Source organism: Hemibagrus wyckioides, linkage group LG19 (assembly GCF_019097595.1).
Source record: "Hemibagrus wyckioides isolate EC202008001 linkage group LG19, SWU_Hwy_1.0, whole genome shotgun sequence".
In the NCBI taxonomy this organism is placed as follows: Eukaryota; Metazoa; Chordata; class Actinopteri; order Siluriformes; family Bagridae; genus Hemibagrus; species Hemibagrus wyckioides.
The window spans coordinates 18,866,531-18,889,546 of record NC_080728.1 but is presented as its reverse complement, the minus strand read 5'-3'; the positions used below and the strand labels follow the sequence as shown (position 1 = coordinate 18,889,546).

The 23,016-nt window shown below is 39.6% G+C and overlaps 2 protein-coding genes across 3 annotated transcripts; both read left to right on the top strand.

The window, feature by feature from the left end:
* Nucleotides 1–3,015: 3,015 nt before the first annotated feature.
* Nucleotides 3,016–14,338, top strand: recql (RecQ helicase-like). Of its 2 annotated transcripts, XM_058417617.1 has the most exons (16): nt 3,016–3,108; nt 3,811–3,859; nt 4,870–5,088; nt 5,171–5,350; nt 5,603–5,709; nt 5,815–6,013; nt 6,099–6,265; nt 6,684–6,759; nt 7,060–7,208; nt 7,758–7,875; nt 8,211–8,349; nt 8,477–8,568; nt 9,270–9,486; nt 9,601–9,727; nt 12,267–12,420; nt 12,771–12,911. In XM_058417617.1, exons 2-15 carry the CDS (start codon nt 3,838–3,840, stop codon nt 12,393–12,395), a joined length of 1,941 nt encoding a protein of 646 aa, XP_058273600.1. In that variant the 5' UTR covers nt 3,016–3,108; nt 3,811–3,837; the 3' UTR covers nt 12,396–12,420; nt 12,771–12,911. The 2 variants fall into 2 exon arrangements, with proteins under 2 accessions (XP_058273600.1, XP_058273598.1); XM_058417615.1 differs by lacking the exon at nt 12,267–12,420 and having other exon boundaries at nt 12,771–14,338.
* A 2,438-nt stretch (nt 14,339–16,776) lies between these two features.
* Nucleotides 16,777–19,035, top strand: wu:fc23c09. The gene is made up of 3 exons (XM_058416792.1): nt 16,777–16,831; nt 16,986–17,799; nt 17,893–19,035. The coding sequence occupies exons 1-3, from the start codon at nt 16,777–16,779 to the stop codon at nt 18,989–18,991; spliced, it is 1,968 nt and encodes a 655-aa protein (XP_058272775.1). The 3' UTR covers nt 18,992–19,035.
* Nucleotides 19,036–23,016: the final 3,981 nt, after the last annotated feature.

The following is a 23,016-nucleotide window of genomic DNA, read 5'->3' as shown; positions in this document are numbered from 1 at the left end:
GTGGGATGAGTGAAAGAAAATAAAACCTCCTCACAAGCAGGACAAAGAGGCGAGCTTTTCATTCAGTATCGCAAATTAAGCTGTTAAAAATTGGATGTTTCTCAAGAGCAATCCCTAAATGTCACACGGCACATCTGCTGAAGCTGGGCACGCGTGTTAGAACAGACCTTCTGTGTTGGATAATCAGTGTTCATAGACCAGCAATTGTCTGCTAATGACACTGCACTTGTACAGTGTGAAGCACAGCTTAAGCCGGCTTATTAACCTCCGAATGATGTTGGATGACTACAGAGAGCGAAGATGACCCTAAGGATGGATGCAGCAAGAGGTCAGAAAGCAGACATCCAGTAACCTGGCATGACATCTCTGTTTTCAGATTTGTACATGTTTTCTTGCTGGTGGTTTACTCTGACTAGAGGATTGTCTGGTCTGTGAGGGTTTCAGCATAGACAGATGTTCTTAGGCAAGTTGTATGTTGTCCAGTTGTCCAGCCCTGATTTATCCTTATTTATTTAGACATAATACATTTATACTCATTATGTTTTCCTTTACAGCAAAATGACTTCATATGTCAGCACGTCTTTTATATATGTTTATGTGAGCAATATGCAGGGGTGGAAAATATTGTGTTACTATACATAAGTATTAGTTTGTAGTTTTTATGCTTGAATGCTCTAATAAAATCAAACTTTAAAGCCTTTTTTTAATCATCACATTTTCATTTAGACCACAAAGTACTTCCTGATTTTTAAATAAAAAACAAAAACAAATTAAAATCATAACCAATTAATAATTATATTTATAATTATGTTAATAATTACATAAATTATATTTATATTATATTTAAAAGCCATTTTTTTAAAATGAAAAAAATAATAATAATAATAATAAAACTCCAGCAGTAAATATGTTGATTTATTTAAAATAAAAACGTATTAAATATGATGTGTATGTAATTCAAATACATGAAATTGACTAAAGATTTTCTTAACATTTAATTACAGTTAAATTTTAAATTTTGGTTCAGTGTTAATTGTGTGTCAAGTTTTTTTGGGTGGAAATTTTTTCATGTTATTATTAATATTATTATTATTATTATTATTATTATTATTATTATTATTATTATTATTATTATTATTATTATGTGGTTAATTAAGTGGAGAGTCTCCTTAATACCAGAAGTTCACTCTGCCTTATTGGCTTTTGCAGCTTCATGAGAGCAATTCTGCTGGTTTCTTGTTTCATGGCGTCCTCTTGTGGTGGACACTGTGGTGTAGAATAAGAAGAGAAGAGTGTTATTACACTATGTTGCCAAAAGTATTGGGACGTCTGCCTTTGCATGCACATGAATGTAATATGGAGTTGCCCCGCCCTTTGCGTCTAAAACAGCTTCAACTCTTCTGGGAAGGCTTTCCATAAGGTTTAGGAGTGTGTTTATGGGAAATTTTGACCATTCCACTAGAAACACATTTGTGAGGTCAGACACTGATGTTGGATGAGAAGGTCTTGCTAACAGTCTCCCTTCTGATGATGGTGTACCAACTCCATATTACATTCATGCACATGTTCTTTTGGCTATATAGTGTATCTGCAAGCGTTTTGACTATCCGACCTAAATTAATGCAAGACTAAAATATCTAGAATTTAATGTTTATAAAGAGATTTGTGAATACACCTATATTGCACAAGTGCACAAAGCAAGGTCCATAAAGACATTGAGTTTGGTGTGGAGGAGCTTGACTGACCTGCACACCAACCTGACAGAACACCTTTGGGATGAATTGGAGTGCAGACTGCGAGCCAGACCTTCTCGTCCAACATCAGTGCCTGACCTCACAAATGTGCTTCTAGAGGAATGGTCAAAATTTCCCATAAACACACTCCTAAAGCTTGTGGAAAGCCTTCCCAGAAGAGTTGAAGCTGTTATAGCTGCAAAGGGCGGGACAACTCCATATTACATTCATGTGCATGTAAAGGCAGATGACATAATACATTTGCGGTATACAAAGTGGTATAGATTTAACTAATGTTGATTAAACTAGCCAGCTCTTAGAAATTCTGGCACTTGTTCATTCATTTAGCTAGCTAGCTAGTCATCCTGGTAACCCCCTACTCTTAGGGGATTACCAGGAAAGTGATAATGAAACTAAATGAATCAAGAGTATAGATATAGCATCAACCTTTTTAGTGTGGTTTTCCCCTCAGTCTCTCTGTCTCTCTTTTTATCCCCCCTCCCCCTTCTATTTTACCCCTGTCGTGTAATGTTGACGTTTTTGGGGCTTAATGTACTAAAAACATGGTCAGGAATGAAATAAATGCAAATACCATTAAATTCAAGCAGAGACTTTGCTTGAATTCTTTGCAGAAGAGTTGAAGCTGTTATAGCTGCAAAGGGCGGGGCAACTCCATATTATATTCATGTGCATGTAAAGGCAGATGTCCCAGTTTTGACCTGGCTCACAGTCTGTGCTCTAATTCATCCCAAAGGTGTTCTATGGGGTTGAGGTCAGGACTCTGTGCAGGCCAGTCAGGTTCCTCCACACCAAACTCACTCATCCATGTCTTTATGGACCTTGCTTTGGTCACTGGTGTAGTCATGTTGGAACAGGAAGGGGTCATCCCCAAACTGTTCCCACAAAGCTGGAAGCGTGAAATTGTCCAAAATGTCTTGGTATGAAGCTGAAGCATTAAGAGTTTCTTTCACTGGAACTAAGGGGCCGAGTCCAACCCCTGAAAAACAACACCTGAATTCAATGATTTGAAGGGGTGTCCCAAAACTTTTGGCAATATAGTGTATATGAATTAAATCTCTACTCAGGGGGTGTGTAGAATTTATGTTCCTGTTAAAGGGATGCTTGAGTGAACATTTTGTAAAAAGACAACCAAAGTAAACATATTAAGATATAAACATCATTCTTGTCTAAAATAAAGGTTGATTATTGTTTATACACTAATTATGAACGTAGTTTCCTGTTCTGCAAAAAACTCCATATATGGGGAACAATCTCAGGACGATTAAACAAACTGCATATCCGGTGTGAGCGGAAATGGGCGTCGCGCGGGGCAACCAAAACGAGCAAACACGAGAGTGTGGACTTGCGGACGAAGGTAGGTATTGTGCCGTTTTTATTCATCATTTTTTTTTATACCTTACAGTGAAATTATAAAGGGTGGCGTGTATTGACATGTACTGTATGCTTTCCTTCTTTGAAATGATTTTAGATTTGAATAAACCCCGAATGCCTGCTAATGCACTGTACAAACCGGCTAGCGTAAAGCAGCACCTGCGCGTGCGCATCTAATAGACCGAACTTAACTGAAACAATTACACACTATAATAATGTTAAAAGTTGCATATTTGATTATCAGTCTGGTCAATTGGTATAGATTTAACAAATGTTGATTAAACTAGCCAGCTCTTAGAAATTCTGGCACTTCATTTAGCTAGCTAGCTTGTCGACCTGGTAACCCCCTACTCTTAGGGGATTACCAGGAAAGTGATAATGAAACTAAATGAATCAAGAGTACAGATATAGCATCAACCTTTTTAGTGCGGTTTTCCCCTCAGTCTCTCTGTCTCTCTTTTTATTCTCCTTTCCCGCCATCGCCATTTTTTCTACCTCTGTCTATAATCATTTTATCCCTCCATCCTGCCCTTTTTGACCCCCCCATCTTCTTCCCCTGTCGTGTTATGTTGACGTTTTTGGGGCTTAATGTAATAAAAACATGGTCAGGAATGAAATCCTGACCTCTATGATGTTGCTTGACTCACAGTTTAACATCATTGCCCTTGCTTTTTTTCCCCCCCAGCACATATCCTGAAGACTTGCTGGTGAAATGGCCAGCATCAAAGAGAAAGGTATGACAACACAATACAACTGATTACATGTTTTAAAAAAAATTATTTAAGATAAGAGAGAAAGAGAGATACAGGATTTTTGATTGTTCCGGGAGTCTGGTATGGACATAAACACCTCATTAGTGGAGTCTCTGTAAAGCAGAGCTCATTACAGCCGTGATGGTGAGAGACACCAGCACCTCACAATCATTAGAGTCTCTGAGGGATGCGGTGTGTGTGTGTGTGTGTGAAGGTAAATCCCAGAGTACCCTGCTTTACAATCATCCAGCGAAAAGCAAGAATCATACAAGAGCGTCGATATGAAATCAGTAAAACCTACAGATGATCCAAATCAATATACATATTTATTTAATAATAAAATAAATATTAAATGCTGGAATTCCTGGAAGTATGCTTAAAATTGCACTACTTTTCATACTCTGCACACATGACAACCACACTCACTGTACATCTTTCTGTACATCTTTGTGTGCACACTGCACCATCACTTTACTGATACTTTACTCCTGTTCAATTGGACATTTATATTTGCTATATATATATATATATATATATATATATATATATATATATATATATATATATATATATATATATATATATATAATATATATATATATATATATAATATATATATATATATAAAATCTTAGATATGCTCACTGTACTGTACATACTGTATTTTTACTGTCATACCATTTAAATTTGTACATCTACACACATGTATATATTGTATCTTTCTATATATTATAGCGTTTACACATATTTTATATATATTTAATGATTTGGAGGGATGTCCCAAAACTTTTGGCAATATAGTGTATTGCCAGTAATCTTGATGTGGTATCCTTGCTTCCTGTCATGAGTTTATTAAGGTAAAATAAATGTCTGGGTAAGATTAGGAACAGTTTTGGTTCTGGTGTCTATGTCCACATTTCTGTAAAGCAGCTTGATAACATTTTGTCTAGTGTTAACACATGAATAAAATACTGATGATCGCCGTGTTGCAGAGGAAGCCCGGACCGAGTTGGACTCGGTCGAAGCCGAGTTGGAGTTGCTGGAGCTGCGGATCTCTGAGCTCCTGGAGAAGCAGGCCTCTCTAACCTCTAGGAAACACAAGCTCCTGAAGATCCTCGGTGGCTCGTGTGACTCTGCTCAGCCCTCAGGATCTGCCAAGCCGTCAAAATCCACCTTCAGCAAAAAAGACCTGCAGCACTATGAGGAGTCAGGTGAAGGAAATACCTGGAATTAAACTGGCAGTTAAATTTGTCACTGTTACCTGTTTTACATTACCTGCGTTTTCTGTGACAGATTTCTCCTGGTCAAAAGACGCTAAGGCGAAAATGGCAACTGTGTTCAAACTCTCCAAGTTCCGACCTCTTCAGCGAGCTGCCATCAACCTCAGCATGTCAGGGAGAGATCTGTTTTTGGTGATGCCTACCGGCCGTGGCAAGAGCTTGTGCTACCAGCTACCAGCTGTCTGTTCTAAGGGTAAATGGACGAAAATCCATAACATCTTCACTTGCTTCCAAGGTTCTGAGTTAAAATTTTAGCATCAAACTTGGTATTTTGCTTTTACTTCGTCAGTGAGAAAATGGAGACTGCTTTTTCTTATGTTGATTTTCTTGTATCATTCTATTTATGTATTTAAATGTAATCGAATATCACAAATGATTATAAATGTGTTTCAGTGTGTAGTTTAACTGCTGAAAATGAGTTACAGCTCTTGCTCTTGTTTGTCAGGTTTTACGCTGGTCATCGCTCCATTGGTGTCTCTGATGGAGGATCAGCTCATGTATCTGAAGTCCATCAACGTTCCTGCTGTAACGCTTAATGCTTCTAGTTCAAAGGTTAAAACCTTTAAACATTTCCTCACATCCTCACAGTGGAAGCAGGCTTGTTATGTCTGTTTATTTGTTATTATAAATTCTCTGGGGTTTTTTTTTTTTGTTCAGGAGGATTCTAAATACGTCATGGCAGGTATGATTGATAAAAACAGCCCCTTCAAACTGCTCTACGTGACTCCGGAGAAAATCTCTAAGAGCAAACTGTTGATGTCTAAGCTGGAGAAAGCTTATAATCTGGGTCTGCTGGACCGCATCGCCGTGGACGAAGTTCACTGCTGCAGTCAGTGGGGTCATGACTTCAGACCAGGTGAGAAGGTTAAAAAAAAAATAAAGCAATATATTTTCGCTATCACAGATTAATCCGAACTGACACGATTCTTTGTGTGGCTCAGATTACAAGCTCCTGGGCATTCTCAAACGACAGTTCCCTAAAGTCCCACTGATCGGATTGACTGCCACTGCAACCAGCAGCGTTCTGAAAGACTGCCAGCAGATCCTGTGTGTTCAGGATCCGGTCACGCTTACAGCACCTTTTAACAGGCCTAATCTCTATTATGAGGTAAACACCGTTTGCTAGATATCACATTATGCATGCATCACAGGTGTCATGGTGGAATTGGAAATCAATCATGAAGCTACTGGAGAGTCTGTTATCAGTCCAGTGTTTTATTCTCCCTGTAGCTCAACAGCTATTGCTTTTTCCCCCCATATTTGCAGACTGTGTTATGTTTCATTCTGTTTATTCATTAAGTTATATGCTATGAAATGTCCCATATGTGTTATAGCATCTATAAACAGTCGTTCTCTCATCAGCTTCTTATTTTTTTCTCTCTTGAGGTTAATATGACATGCACAGCTTGTCATGTTACAGAGAAACCCCAAAAACATGCACAAATTCCTCTGTTCTGAAGATATCAGGATAACCCTTCGTAAGGTGTTTTGCTTTACTTTTATTCACTCGTGTGTTTATTTTTCAGGTTCGATTTAAAGACAGTGAAGACACGACTAAAGAAATTGCCGCACTGATTCAAGGAAAATACAAGGACCAGTCAGGTACATGTGAAAGACCTTGCTACTGAATGATGAGCTTAAAATAAATAACGACAGAAATTTAGCTTGTCATCTTGCCAATGTCAGAAAACAAAAACTGCTGCTTTAACTCTGATACTAGAAATTCCTTTCATAAATGTTAAATAAACATCTCTTTAGAGGAAATCTCCCCTTATCAACAGTAACATGCTGTGAAGAATTTTTTGGTGTATATCTGCCGTAAAGGACCCCACAGTAAAAAGAAAAAAAAAAAAGGTCTAATTAAATATGATGAAATGAAGGATATATTCCCCCCCCCTACAGGAATAGTCTACGTTTTCTCACAGAAAGATGCAGAGGCGGTGGCTACAGAGCTGCAGCAGAAAGGCATCCTGGCTCAGGCGTACCACGCAAACATGGAGGCTTCAGATAAGACCCTGGTGCATCGTCAGTGGTCAAGCAAAAAGATTCAGGTACAATCTCTTCTTATATGAAGGAGAGATGAGACACTGACCAAGAGAGAACTGGGATTAAAGCTGGAATAAGTAGCAATGTGTTTCCTCATTTTAATTAGCGTATTTGTGTGGTCAGGCACTGATGTTGAACAAGAAGGCCTGTCTCCACACTAATTCATCCCAAAGGTGTTCTATCAGGTTGAGGTCAGGACTCTGTGAAGTTCCTCCACACCAAACTCACTCATCCATGTCTTTATGGACCTTGCTTTCGGCACTGGTGTACAGTCATGTTGGAACAGGAAGGGGTCATCCCCAAACTGTTCCCACAAAGTTGGAAGCATGAAATTGTCCAAAATGTCTTGGTATGAAGCTGAAGCATTAAGAGTTCCTTTCACTGGAACTAAGGGGCCGAGTCCAACCCCTGAAAAACAACGCCTGAATTCAATGATTTGGAGGGGTGTCCCAAAACTTTGACAATGTAGTGTAGATGGTGTCCAAGTGAACTACTAGGAAATGCTTTTAGACAATATAACACTAAAAAGTCCACAACCTCTGTTTATTTTGTAGGTGGTTGTTGCCACAGTGGCCTTTGGAATGGGCATCGACAAAGCAGATGTGCGGTTTGTTATCCACCATACCATCAGCAAGTCCATGGAGAACTACTATCAAGAGAGCGGACGTGCAGGTACACTACTGACCTGTACCTAAAAAAATAAAGGCACTTTTCATAGTAAAATTCAGTTTCCTTTTCTGCTTGGAGATTAAATATGTTTTCAAAAGGCCTTTTAAAAGAAAGTACTGAGATAATTTATACTGTATTAAGGCACTCAATGTAACGTGGTATTGAGTTCCACTGTTTTGAGGTTTGTACCTCTGCTATTCTTTATATCACACAACAAAGCACAATATAGTGATTTTTTTTTAAATTTGTGTCTGCTCTGTAAGCGTAGTCCCATGAACCAGTAATAGTGGATATGACTTTTATGTTAAAGTGTGTGTGATGTGATGTTTGACATTCAGGCAGAGACGACCGTCCAGCAGACTGCATCGTGTTCTACGGGTTTTCGGATATTTTCAGGGTCAGCACCATGGTTGTGATGGAGAACACCGGCCAGCAGAAGCTTCAGAATATGGTGGCTTATTGTCAGAACGTGGACAGGTAATAACACTTAGCACATATGGAACAGCTTACAGAAACAGTTACAATTAAAGCCCACTAGTGTTAGGATGGAATTTTGGTAGCTGTGTTGCAATGGTTCGTCCATGTGCGATGTTTTTACGCTCAGGTGTCGGCGTGCCATGATGGCGGTGCATTTCGATGAAGTTTGGGATGATGAAGGGTGCAACCAGGCGTGTGATGTCTGTCGCCATGGCAGTGGTGAGTAGGACAATTTGTACTTCACGTACAATGCCAAACCTTTGTTTAATTATGTTTTGACTTTAGTCTGATGAGCAAAACTAACAGTTGGTAATGCACAGTTCTTTAAATCGATGACTGCAACTGTACACAGATCAGGCATAACATTATGAGCACTGAGGTGAAGTGAGTAACACTGATCTCCTCAACATGGCACCTGTTAGTGGGTGGGATATATTAGGCAGCAAGTGAACATTTTGTCCTCAAAGTTGATGTGTTAGAAGCAGGAAAAATGGACAAGTGTAAGGATTTGAGGGAGTTCAATTAGGGCCAAATTGTGAGGGTTAGACTACTAGATCAGAGCATCTCCAAAACTGCAGCTGTCCGTGCGATCTGATCCAACAGACAAGCTACTGTTGCTCAAATTGTTGAACTTATTGCTGGTTCTGATAGAAAGGTTCAGAATCTATGTTGCATTTTGGAAGCAAATTGGGGACCAACACAATATTAGGCAGGTGGTCATAATGTTATGCCTGGTCAGTGTATTCTATTATAATAATACTCGTATTAAGAATTTCTGGATCATCATGGTTCAGGTTCTGCAGACTCCTGCTGATATTCACTTCAGATTCCTTTCATTTATTATATTAAGTCCTATTTCATGGGTTTAAGCCTAGTTTCAGCTCAAACAGTACACAAACTGGTCCATGTCTTTGTGCCAGACTACATCACCATGGACATCACCAAGCACGCACGTGAGGTAGTGGAGATTGTAGAGCTGGCCGCATCTCTGGACGAGAAGTTTACCCCTCTGAAGGTGTGCGATACCTGGATGGGGAAAGGCAGCTCCAAGATCCGTAAAATGTCCAAGGTCACGACCCTGTCACGCGTGGAGGTGGAGTCCATCATTGTCCATCTCTTACTGCACGGCTACTTCAGGTACTGCTCAATGTCTCTCACGTAGAGGACACCATAAAGTGAAACCTTTTGAAGGCATTTATTGTTCTGAGGTGAAGTATGGATTTAACTCTTATCTTCCATTCTGTTTTATAGTGAAGATTTCAGCTTCACGCCGTACACTACCTACTTTTATCTGAAAGCAGGACGTAAAGCTGGTTTACTGAAGAATGAAAACCACTCTGTAACCATGAAGATGAGGAGGAAAGTATCTACACCAAGTGTAAGTATTCCTTTTATTCCATTTAATTTATATTCTCTTATATATTATACAGATAGGTCTCTTTCTTTACCTTTTACCTTAAATCTGTTTCAATCAGAATATTGAAATAAATGATGCAGTTTCACTGTAGATCAGTTTGTCTTTTACACTTAACTAATTTTACTCATGTAGTTTTTTCCCTTACTTTGATATTAGAACCTCTGAGGTTTATCATCACTGCTAATCAAAACTAAACATCATTTATTAGCACTAACTGGATATGTCTTGTTCAGGGTTGTTCAACATAAACCTAAGGGAACTGATGAGTTGCATAGTCTGGCGATATTTTTGTGGTTAATTTGCAATTAATAATTCAAATGGAAGAAGATCCATAGGTAGATGGCAAGTGATTCCCAAAAAATAGAGCAAACCTCATGAGAGGATTCTCTAGGCCCTCCAGGAAGATGTGACAAGTTCCTAACTGAACCTGGATTAATTGACAGATGCATAGGTCCAATGTTAAAGAATGCCTCCCTAAAGCTCCGCCCCCTTATCCCACATCTAGCATTAGTCTTTTGTTAGACCAGTGCTCTCATTTCGGCTCGATTTTCTTGCTTAATAGGTACCATGTCCTCAGTTTTGAGTGCATAAGTATATAGTTAATTAGATAAGTATATTTATTAGGGATTCTACTGAATGTTTTGGGCCAAAAATGGTCAAAAACAGCACATACACTGATCAGACATAACCACCTGCCTAATATTGTGTTGGTCCCTGTTTTGCTGCTTAAACAGCCCTGACCCTGTCCTGCACTGGGTATTTTGACACCTTTCTATCAGAACCAGCATTAGCTTCTTAAGCAATGTGAGCAACAGGAGCTCGTCTGTTCACACGGATCACACGGGCCAGCCTTCAATGAGCCTTGACCGCCCATGACCCTGTTGCCGGTTCACTACTGTTCCTTCCTTGGAGCACTTTTGATAGATACTGACCACTGCAGACCGGGAACACCCCACAAGAGCTGCAGTTTTGGAGATGCTCTGATCCAGTGGTCTAGCCATCACAATTTGGCCCTTCGTCAAACTCGCTCAAATCCTTACACTTGTCCAAGTGCCATGATGAGGAGATCATCAGTCTTATTCACTTCACCTGGCACTGCTCATATTGTTATGCCTGATTGGTGTATGTAACATAAAAGTAAATCCTTGATGTGTCAGTAGGTGGGGGAGTGTGCATTGATGATGTGACTTATAGGGTATAATATAGGATTAGGGTTTGTCTAATTATTTAAAAATAATGAACAATAAAGAACACAAACAATTTGCCCTAATGCTCTTGCAGAAGCTTAATTTTGTCCTGGGATAAATCCTTGGGCTCCTATCTAATTTCTCTAAAGGATGTGAATTGAAAGATTTTCCTAAATTATTTTAATGATTTATTTTGTACAAAGGTCATCAAGATTGAGAATCAGTTTGTCCCTGACATTTGGAATTGCACTGGTGTGGATTTCCTAAAGGTTTGGCTCATTTAGTTCAAGAAAAAGCTAGTTGAATGTTGAGTTGTATTCAGCTGCATCCTTCATGCTGTCCTGTAATCCTGATTTGACTCTATAATGCTAGCCTAAATGTCGTAGAACACGCAGAATAAAGAGGAAGTGGAAAAACCTCAGACACGCCAGTGAGGAAGTGCAGCAGGCCGTGATCACCATGATAAAGAAGAGAAGTAAAAGACGACGCCAAAGGCGCTCGCAGAGACAGTACGTTCAGAGCAGTGTGTGCAGCTCACAGGATGTTAAGCCTGTGTTTAAAAGCAGAAGATACAGAGTCAAGCAGGTGACTTCATCAGCAGGGCATTTTTCCCCAGTTTGAGGTGGAGGTGTTCTCGGTTTCAGTCATCACACTTTGGTGGGCTGTGGAGTATCATCCACTGAATCTGCACTGTGTTCTGGGGGCTCTGGTTCACTTCTCGGAGATGATGAGGCATACAGATCAATACAGCATCTTATTTTGCACTGGACTCAGGAGTGGACAAATCATAAATCTATTAACTGACCCACCAGGCAAGTCAAAGCGCATGAACATGCTGTTGTTGGTTCTCTAGTAAAGTGCATTAATACAGATTGAGGGAAATGATGAGTTAATGACGATGTTGTGAAGCATGTTGGATCATTTTTTTTCTTATGTGGCATTTATGTGCAGTAAGAGCTCTTGCCTCGTATCTCGTGAAAAGGTGTGTTTGGCCTTAGATAGATGTATGGACTGCGTTAATTTACTTATTAACTTTACTTACCTTACTACTTTTTTGTTTGTTGAATTTACTTGTAACTACTAGCCTGGACAGGAAATCTGCTCCTGCTGATCTACTTGTTTGTCCACTCCTCTGACCTGCTTACTAAGAGATTATTGGAAATGCTTCATCACACAGACTTTTTGGAACTTCAACCCATACTAAATGTTCAGGCTGTATTCTCTTTTTGCAGTAACGGATTGTCTCTCTGCACTCAGTCTTTCCTGCCCTCACAGACACGCTGGTTTAAAAAAAGCTCTTGTGCTGCCCACAGGTCAGTCTGACAGGAGGCAGTGGAGATATGAGTAGTGCCAAGATAAAACGGAAAGAAGGAAAAAGACCTGCTGAGAGCGCTGGGAAAAACCCTGTGACCAAGAAAAACAAGAAAGAAACTGTTCGCTAGTCCCATGAGGAGAAAGAGCCCAAAAGTACAGTTTCTTACTATTTTCAAATTCGCATGAAGATATATTGTTTACGCGGGATGTCCGGGAACCATTTTATCAGCACTTGTTTGTCTCGCTTGTCCATATCTGTCGCTTTCCCTAACATCATGCTGCACGTCCTGCTTATACGCGTCCTCATAACACCATCTTGTTTTTTTTTTTTTGTTTTTTTTTTATTCGTCTTTGCTTATGCAGGATAGTGGGATCACTCACGTGGGAACATTACAGGGGTGTCTATGCATGATGGATCACTAATCCCATCTATTTATTACATTTTGTCCATTTTCACTTCCCAGTAACAAAATACAGATTCATAATCTCCTCCGTTTCCTCAGATCGACCGATCAGCTGCTGAGCTGCAGGAAGAAACTCACGGAAGCTCGAAGGACGTTAATACTGATCAAAGTGCAAACGTAATCAAAACAAACACCGACCAACCAAACACAGAGGAGAAACTCTCCCAAAATCAGGAAGACTCCAACTCACCACAAGCACCTGAAAGCATCCAGCCGTCTGTAATCGAAGTGAACGTAGAAGTGAACGTTCAGGAACGGAAAGCTGTCGCTGGAAACGGCGTCCAAGCTAAACGACAGTTAGTGCCATCTAAACGAAGACGAAGGTTCTCGGCTCCGTCTTCGAAATCGGTTCTGGCCAGCTGTCCGTCGGAGACCTCCATCATTTCCGCAGCAGCCCTCGAAGAGCTGTGCGACCTCCGCAACTACTACAGCAAACAGCTGAGGAGGATCAACTACACGTCCCACGAGCAGCTCCAGGAACCCGCTTCAGGAATGCTGATGTGTATAAGAGAGCCGCTGCGAAGTCTCCGCCTCCCCTCCGGTACCACCATCGCCAAAAGCGCTAGAAATTTATGGACCCGTGTTAGCATGAGACGGAAACTTATCCAGAGGTGACATATAAACTCGCCTATATGAAGTCAGTTACATTTTTAAAAACTATTCACTTCACTGTTGCACTGCCCACTTGTTGAAAAAGACAGATCAGTATTTGATTTCTAATGAAGTTGTCTAATTTTTGTCGTTTGTATTATTTATGTTGGGGTTAAAATAATTATAATAATAAATATAAAAAGAGTAAGATTAGTAGAACTCCCTGGTATAGCTTAGTTTTAATTCATTCCAAAAGAGTAAAAAGGCTTATGAAGGAACCATTGTTTACAGTTGCTGTAGAGTAAGTGAGAACGTTTCCATTACAGTCATCATCACTGTAAAAGAGAATGATCTCTCTTGTTTAATAAACTAAGATTGTAGTTTGTTGTGTAATGTTTTATTCCTCTTGTACCACAGTAAATTATGATTCGCTCTGGTATAAGAGGAACGAAACATCTCTGATGTGTTCTAGGAAAAGAATCAACGTCAGTGTGGTCAGTAACGCCGCTTCATTATCGTTGATTATTTTCCTGCGAACACATACTCCCTAAATGATTTATTCCTCAAATACACGTTTGTCAACAATTACCATTTACTTTTTTATATATACATATAAAATAAATAAAATGTGCAACATGCCAGTCGTAATTCTGTTTAACATGACGTTATTGACCAAGTGACTAATTTATTATTTGTTTAATTTGTTAATAAGAAATTGGTTAAAAACAGCAGAGTGGCATATGGCTGTTAGTATATGGCTCTGCTCTTGTGTTTGTGGGTGTTTTTTGTTTTTCCAAATGCAATTTGTTTGATAAATTATTTTTTTTATTGAGCACCATATAATCCTAAATCTAATCATTCTTCCCAAAAGTAATGGGGGGGGAAATATTGTGTTTATTATTTTTTTTTTTTTTGCTGGGATTTTTCCTTGATTAACGTTATCCTTTGTTATAATGACCCAGCTGATTACAATGTTTGTACTTTGACCAGAAATAAAGTTTCAGAGCTTATTGTTATATACACATCGTCAGTTATTTTAGTCAGTGTTATGAAAGCAACACTTTGACATGATGAACATTAAAAGTATCCCTCCATCTCCAGTAGATGGCGACATGAACTAAGAAAGTGTACATTCATGATGGGACGATTTCAGTGTCCACTGTCGGATGAAGAGAGTCATTTTGTTGGACTTTTCTTTGTTATTTTGATGAGAGTAGTAGATGAATAAAATGGACAGGGGGATTTATGTCCTGAGAAAAACTAACATGGCTTTTGTAGCTATCAGTGGAGCTTAGAGGATGTTGAAGGATCTGATGGAGGTCCAGGTCATTAGCAGTGTTAGTAAAGCTGAATGTTATTGAGTTTCAGGTAAAGTATCAGTGGGAGACTTGAGATCAATGCTTTACACACTAACTAAGCAGGAGAAGTCTGATTTCACAGGATCTAGGATGAATGGAAACCTTAGTGGAGAAGATTGCAGACCTGTGATCTATTATAGAAACTCTTCTATAAATATCATGAAGGTTCCTGGTTGGCTGGTTGGTTATTTAGTCTTGGTTTAATTGGTAGAACCAGGACCTTCCGAAGAATCATTGAGAAACCGTTTTCCATGATCAGATTTTTGCACATCTTAAATTCTCATTACCCTACAGGCCAGTCAGATTAGCTGTATAACTTGTTATAAGGGGCTTTTTTCTTCTATAACATTTCTCTTCACTTGTCTAAGATGCTGTGAGTATTGTGATATTGTGAGTTTTTTAGAGTAGCTAGAAATTGTATGTGTGTGAAAATTGTCTTCAAGTATCTGGATCATGACATTTGTTTCAGATCACTCATGTCTTATTGCTCAGAGTGAAAGCCTAAGATTAAATCCCTATCAAACAATGCCCTTAAATCAGCAGGGGTGTTATTAAACTCTACGCATACATACTGCCGAGGCAGGAATCAAACCCCCAGACCCCCATCCCAGGAGGTGTGAGGCAAATATGCTAACCACCAAGCCACCCTGTCCCCCAGCAAGAGCATTTTAATTGATATAATTAAATGAATGTAATTTAATCACTGACGATTGCATCTTGTGCCTGCTTCACAGATTCTAAGCTTGTCTTTGTCCTAATAATTAGGTGGACAAGAATCCACAATTTTTTGCAATTCTGTCTGTGTTTTTAACCTCCCCTTTAACCCAGGATAAGAAGCAATATATAGGGGGAAAGAAATGCTTTTTGATTTATTTATTTAATTGTTAAAGGCACTCTAAAGAGACAGAGAGAGGGAGAAGGAGAGGGAATTAACAAAGAACTGAAAAAAATTAATTATTTAAAAACTATATTACTTATAATAATTAATATTAAAATATTTAAATTTCATTTAAAAAAAGAAACATAAGTAAACAGTAACAAACAATAAATAATACTAACAATGAAAAATCAAGTAATTCAAAAGAAAAAAAATAAATAGAACAAATATATTTTTTTAAATGTAGAAAATACAATGAGGAGAATTTCTGAGTGTCTATTTTTTATCTTTCTTTACTTTCTAGTGTCTACAGAGTGTCTGCTTTCTAGCTTGTGTTAATGTTTACCTACTTATCTGTGCTGAAACTCTATTCCACTCTTTCATTTCTCATATTTTTGGAGTTGTCTCTCCTAAACCCAAACATTTAAGACTTGAAAAAAGCTAAAGTCAGGTCTGTTTGTTTCAAATCACAGACCTGAACCAATATCTGTCAATAACAGACAATCTAGGCAGCTCTAAGTGTTTATATAAAGCATGTTACACTGACCTGGGGATCTGCAAGCAAACGTCTACTTTTCCTCTCACTTTGAAACACATCAGTGTTCCTGCTCTGTGGTCTAAGGTCAGCGATTTGCCTGGATACCACTTGTCACTAGAGCGACAGTGGGCAGAAGCTCCAAAAGAAAGGTAAACAGTGACCTCAGTGACCTTTGACCTGTCTGAACAATCTCCTTCAGCCTCTATTGATCCCAGAGATTCTTTTAGTTTGGTGTGACACAATTCTCATCATGCATTTTTTACATGGTTGCCATTCAACCATTGGCTGCTGTGTCCAAATAGAAGAGGATATATGAACTCTCGGATGATCGTCCTTTTGGTCCAGAGCACGTTATAGGATAAGCAAGCATGTCTCTTACAGCTCCGCAACGCAAACAGGCGGCTGAGAAGTTTGTTTAAAGGTTTAAGGTAAGGCTTAAGACCACGTATCACTAATAAGTTTCCAATATTCCTGAATAAATTAGAAGACACTCGCAATGCTTGATGCTGCACAAGTTCTGACGAGTTGATGGAACATTTCAGCAGAGAGCCAACTGGAATAATTTTAGCTCAAAATATTGATGGAAACGTGTCTTATCCATCTGCCAGGTTGCGACTTACAGTATTTATGTGGATCTCATCGTCCTTCTTTAGCTCTTACAAGAGAAAAATGAGAACAGCGATGTTTTTGCTGTTTTGGATCTTTGCTGCAGTGGAGACTTTAGTGCTTCAGCCAAGTAAGTACTGAGAGCAGCTACATAGACAAACACATTTCAACTTATTTTCTGGTTTCTCTGCTTGCCATATGTTTGTCCACCTTTGATAAAATTTCTTTTTCGTTACCAAAGCCTTGAATTGATTTCCCTTGGGTTCGTTTATCTCCTCCTACAGGTCTGAATGTATCATCTTCTCAGAATGTGTCTTTAGAGGGTGAGACCTGGACTGAACCGAGTCCTGATCACCTCCAGCAACATCCAGGAGTACGGGAAGAAAAGCTGAAATGGGAGAAAGAACCAGGAACCCATATTACTGTAACAATAACAGAGGAAGAGGAGAGTGATGGGGAAGACAAGCATCAAATCTTTAAAAAAGCAGAAGATGAGGATCAAGGTCATCAGGGTAAAAGAGTGGATGAGGAAGTAATTCAGGAAGACAATCGAGGTGTAGATCCATCTGTAGATGCTTCTCTTGCTTCTCTGTCTCCTTCTCAGTATATCTCATCCACCATAGCTCCACCTTTGATCACCACCTCCATCACCGCACAAGATCCTGCAGACATGAGACAGAGTAACCTTCATACTGAAGACCAAAATACATCTCTCTCAGCTCTAAAGAACACATCGCTATTGCTATCAACCAATCAGAACAGCACGCATGAAAATTCCTCACTGGATCAGGTCGAGAGTTCTGAAGAACACGTGGATGCTGCTCCTACAGCAATAGCAGCCAGAGCTGGACCTACTGCCTTGAGCTTACCCAGCACCTTCAAGCCCAAATCAAAGACCAAACATCCAAAAATTAAAGACAAACATATAGCAAAAACAAAGAAAAACAAGCTTCAGAAGGAGAAGAAAGTAAAGGACAAGAGCAACAAACCTACAAACCTGAAAAGGTTAAAACAGAAGAAAGATCAGCTGACTCCTGCCCCATACTTTCCATATTTTGAAGATCACTACTGCCCACCGGACTGTGCTTGTTATGGGAGGTGTGTATCAAATACAGCTTTACATATGCTGAGATTAACTTCCGTAAAATCCTGTGATTTTTAATTGGTGTGTGTGCTGTCTTGTTCTTACAGGGTGGTGCAATGTTCAGACAAAAGGCTGGAAAAGATTCCCTATGGTATTCCGTTCAATTCACGCTACATCCTTCTTATGAACAACCACATCAAGAGCATCCCTCTGGACCTGCTTTCAGAGTACCTTTCTATGGAGTTCCTGGTGCTGAGCAACAACCGTCTGGTAGACAGTTACATTGAAGGTGCCTTCGAAGGTGTTCAGGCACTGAAGAGGCTGTATTTAGACCAGAACGTCCTCCAGAGTGTCCCTACTGACCTTCCAGCCTCGCTGGAAGAGCTCCGTTTGGATGGGAACAAAGTGAAAGTGATGTCTGAGGTGGCCTGGTTTCGCTGCCCTGGTTTGCTCATCCTCAGCTTGAGCAACAACAGCTTAGAAAGTATGTCCTCCTCATTCCCTGTTGGAGTTTTATCTCCACTAAGCAGGCTTCGCACACTCAGTCTCTCCCACAACCGTCTTACTTCTGTCCCCTTACATCTCCCTGTTAGCCTTCAAGAGCTTTACCTCCGTGGTAACCTCATCCAACGCTTCCAGCCAGGAGTTTTTAATGGCAAGACGCAGCTTCAAGTGCTGGACCTCAGTGCCAACAGGCTGACCAACAAGGGTTTGGGAAAGGGTGCATTCATCAATGCCACCCACTTGGAAAGTCTCAACTTAGAAGGGAACTTCTTGAAGCAAGTCCCTCGTTACCTTCCACACTCTCTAAAGACCCTTAACTTAGAAGGAAATTCCATCTTGAGCATCAGCAAGGCCACATTTCTCTCACTTCCACATCTGGAGCACCTTGGCCTGGCCCGCAACAAGATCTCCAAGGTGGTGCCCGGAGCATTTCGGATGCTTCCTTTGTTGCACCAGCTGGATCTTAGCCACAATGTGCTGCACCAGGTCCCACGTCAGCTCCCGGCTTGGCTTGTTTATATTGCGCTCAACCATAACAAGATTCAGATGATTCCACGTGATGCTTTCTGCTTGTTCAAGAAGTCTGAACCAGCCAAAAGTCGTCTGGTTAAGGTGCAGCTGGAGCACAACCTGGTAGACATGGGCAACCTGGACAGTATGGCTTTCAGCTGCTTAAGAGGATTTCAGGTGGTGCACTTTTAGTGATGAAACAAGGGTACAAACTGATATAAAGAAAAAATATCAGAATAGGCAGCTTGTGCTCAAAGGTACAAGTAGGCAAGATGGCAAACATACACTATATTGCCAAAAGTTTTGGGACACCCCTCCAAATCATTGAATTCAGGTATTTAGGGGTTGGGCTTAGTTCCAGTGAAAGGAACTCTTAATGTTTCAGCATACCAAGACATTTTGGACAATTTCATGCTCCCATCTTTGTGGGAACAACTCCATATTACATTCATGTGCATGTAAAGGCAGACATCCTAGTTTTGGAATGGCTCAGAATCTCTGCTCTAATCGTTCGGGTTGAGGTCAGGACTCAACTTCCTCCACACCAAACTCCCTCATCCATGTCTTTATGGAGCTTGCTTTGGTCACTGGTGTGCAGTCATGTTGGAACAGGAAGGGGTCATCCCCAAACTGTTCCCACAAAGTTGGGAGCATGAAATTGTCCAAAATGTCTTGGTATGAAGCTGAAGCATTAAGAGTTCCTTTCACTGGAACTAAGGGGCCGAACCCAACACCTGAAAAACAACACCTGAATTCAGTGATTTGGAGGGGTGTCCCAAAACTTTGGCAATATAGTGTACCATAAATGAACTTTTTCTATATGCATTCTGTCTGATTCACAAGTACCAAAGTGCAACAAAGCCTACCAAAGACACAATGCATAGCAGCAAGGTGTCAATCCCGAGGCTTGTTTGAATTCTGTTTTTAACATGTTTTTGTCAAATTCACTATTTCCCTTGACAAGTTGACAAGGGCATTTTAAAGGCTTGAAAAGTGACCATTACCACTTATATCATCTGACCCCAAGTCCTTTTTTACACAAAAATAACACAAATATGGATAAAATGGCTCTTTTGTAACCTATATGTAAGTACATTTTGTTTGTTTTTTGTAATTACATTAAATTATGTTTTATAAAAGCAACTTCTTTCTCATCCTTTTTTTCTTCTCTGATTAAATACAGCAATCTGTTTCTCATTATAAATCCTGTATTTTTTTTTTCTCAAATTGCTTTCCTTTTTTCCGGATGAAGAAAAATGTAGAAAAACACATTGTTGTGGTTAAGGGTCTGGAAGAGAACCCTGAGTGTCATACATGTCTTTATGTTTCAAACACAATGGTGTGTGATAAAATGAAAAAAAAAATAAAAAAATAATCTGTATATTATAAAGAAGACCATTTAAAAGTTAAAGGCACTTTATTAGGAACACCAGTACTCATTTCCTGGTCTGTTTTCAATATTCTGCTGTCTAGTTTGATTCAAGATGTTCAAAAGTACAGTTATATATAGCAATCAGGTATAACATTATGACCACTGAGCGGTGAAGTGAATAAGACTGATGATCTCCTCATCATGTTACCTGTTAGTGGGTGGGATATATTAGGCAGCAGGTGAACATTTTGTCCTCAAAGTTGATGTTAGAAGCAGGAAAAATGGACAAGTGTAAGGATTTGAGCGAGTTTGACGAAGGGCCAAATTGTGATGGCTAGACCACTGGATCAGAGCATCTCCAAAACTGCAGCTCTTGTGGGGTGTTCCCGGTCTGCAGTGGTCAGTATCTATCAAAAGTGGTCCAAGGAAGGAACAGTGGTGAACTGGCGACAGGGTCATGGGCGGTCAAGGCTCATTGATGCACGTGGGGAGTGAAGGCTGGACCGTGTGATCCGATCCAACAGATGAGCTACTGTTGATCAAATTGCTGAAGAAGTTAATGCTGGTTCTGATAGAAAGCTGTCAGAATACACACAGTCATGTGCAACAGTAGTACGTGCAGTGTGACTTTCTGGAGCACTAAGTGATCTGTATGGTGCACATGTCTGGGTCGAGGAGCCTGATATCCTAAGAGAAATTGCTCCTTAGACGACATTGCGCCCGGTTGTGGGTGGAGTCTTTCCTGATGGGTTGAGTCTGTGCCCATGCTATCCTCAGAGTCTTGTTCTTGAATGACAGGAGTGGAACCTGATGTGCTGTTCTGCTCTTGTAGCCCATCCTCCTCAGGATTTTGAGCATTCTGATGCTTTTCTACTTACCATGATTGTGAAGAGTGCTTATTTGAGTTATTCATAGCCCTTCCTAGCAGTCTGGATATTCTTTATTGATGTCTGTCATGGACATTTCTGTCTGAAGTTTTTTGGCACCATTTTGAGTAAACTAATTTAAAAAAAAAAAATAGTGTGTGTTTCTGAAATACTCAAACCAGTCTGTCTGACACCGGGGTCCCTTTCCCTTTTTCCCCCCATTTTGATATTCCATATGCCACATGACTGCCTTATTTGTATAACTGCATGAATGAGCAGGTATTAGAGGTGTTCCTATTAAAGTGGCCTTGTGTGTATAATAAATATAATAACTAATGAGTTAAAAAGTCATACCATTTAATCAAGTTTACTTTAATGATATAAAGTCTTCCCATAGGGCCATATCTTATAAATTATGATTAATAAATAAGAAATTGAAATGTGATAATTTTAGACAGATAAACACACACACACACACACACACTAAATGATTGTTTCATCATTTCTACTGGCAATTGACAAACTTTAACCAGAACACCTTTTAGTTCCTATACAATAATAATAATAATAATAATAATAATAATAATAATAATAATAATAATAATAAAATAATCATTAGCTAGAGATAATTAGTATAATAATTAATTAGTTAATTAATAAGTAATAATTAGGATTTTATTTTAATTTATTTTAATTTAATAACTTAAATAAATAAACCCTGATTGATTTCTGACAGGACTTTTATTTCAGCAAAAAATAAAATTAAATTAAATAAAATACATTTTTTTTGTTTGTTTGAATGAGGTGATTACACACATCCAGCACTAGATGGCAGAAGTGCACGACTTTTCTTTCATTTATTTTCTCTTGTTTATGATTTATTTCACAAATTCATATGCAGTGTTAGTGTAGGGATATATACTTTTACAGAAAATGTGAATCATCGTTATTTTACAGGATGACTTTTGTTGATTTGTTTCTGAAAAGTCTGAGCTGAGTTTTAGTGTGAGCAAACACTCTTACTGGTCTGAACTGCTTTTCAGTGTGTGTGTGTGTGTGTTCTTAATAAGCTTTCACCAACCACAAAAGTATCAAGAATGGTTGAATGCAATGCAAAGGTAGCGAGAGAGAGAGAGAGAGAGAGAGAGAGAGAGAGCAAACAACAAATCCAGCTTGTGAGTCTGCTGAATTCCATGTGTCTAAGAGTGATGCTGGAGCTACGTGGCAGTGTGAGACAGCTGTAAAGATGGAGGGGGGAGCGAAAGAATGGTAGAAGGGGAAAGGAGGAGACAGGAGAGAGAGAGAGAGAGAGAAATAGAGAAAGAAATTTGGGTTGAAGGTGAAGAGCTGCTCCAGCGCTTCCCTCTAATCCAGCAGGACCCTGACCACTGCTCTCTCTCTCTCTCTCTCTCTCTCTCTCTCTCTCTAGCTTTCCTTCCCTCATTTCATGGCATGCTTGGACATGTGTTTTGAGCTACATTTTAAAAAAAGGGGATTAACCAGGATAAAAACCCGAAGGCTGAGAAAAAAAGAAGCTGCTTTAGAGACACACAACCTCAGGCACAACTTCATTCAGGGGGGTTAGTTATAATAAATTGGGATCAGTCCACGGATAGTTGAAAGGGTTCGAGCATCACTCTCTCGACCGTTGCACTTTGACGTCCTCGCTCCTTGATCCCGTGAACCCTTCCATCCCGAGGTGGTTTGGCCCAGCGTGTACTTTTATTGAATTCAGACCACGTGGACGAGCCGTCCGAGCTCGCATAATGGCTTGTCATGGTTTAAGAATGTCTAGGGGGAAAATGGGAAGAAGAAAAGAGAGAGAGAGAGACAGAGACAGAGAGAGACAGAGAGAGAGAGGCAGGAAATTAAACCACACCCTGGAACAGAAAGGAACACAGACCATCTCTGAGAAGAGGATGAATTTTAAGTCTGAAAAACTTTTTCTTCTTTAAATAAACTAAAGCATCGTGACATTT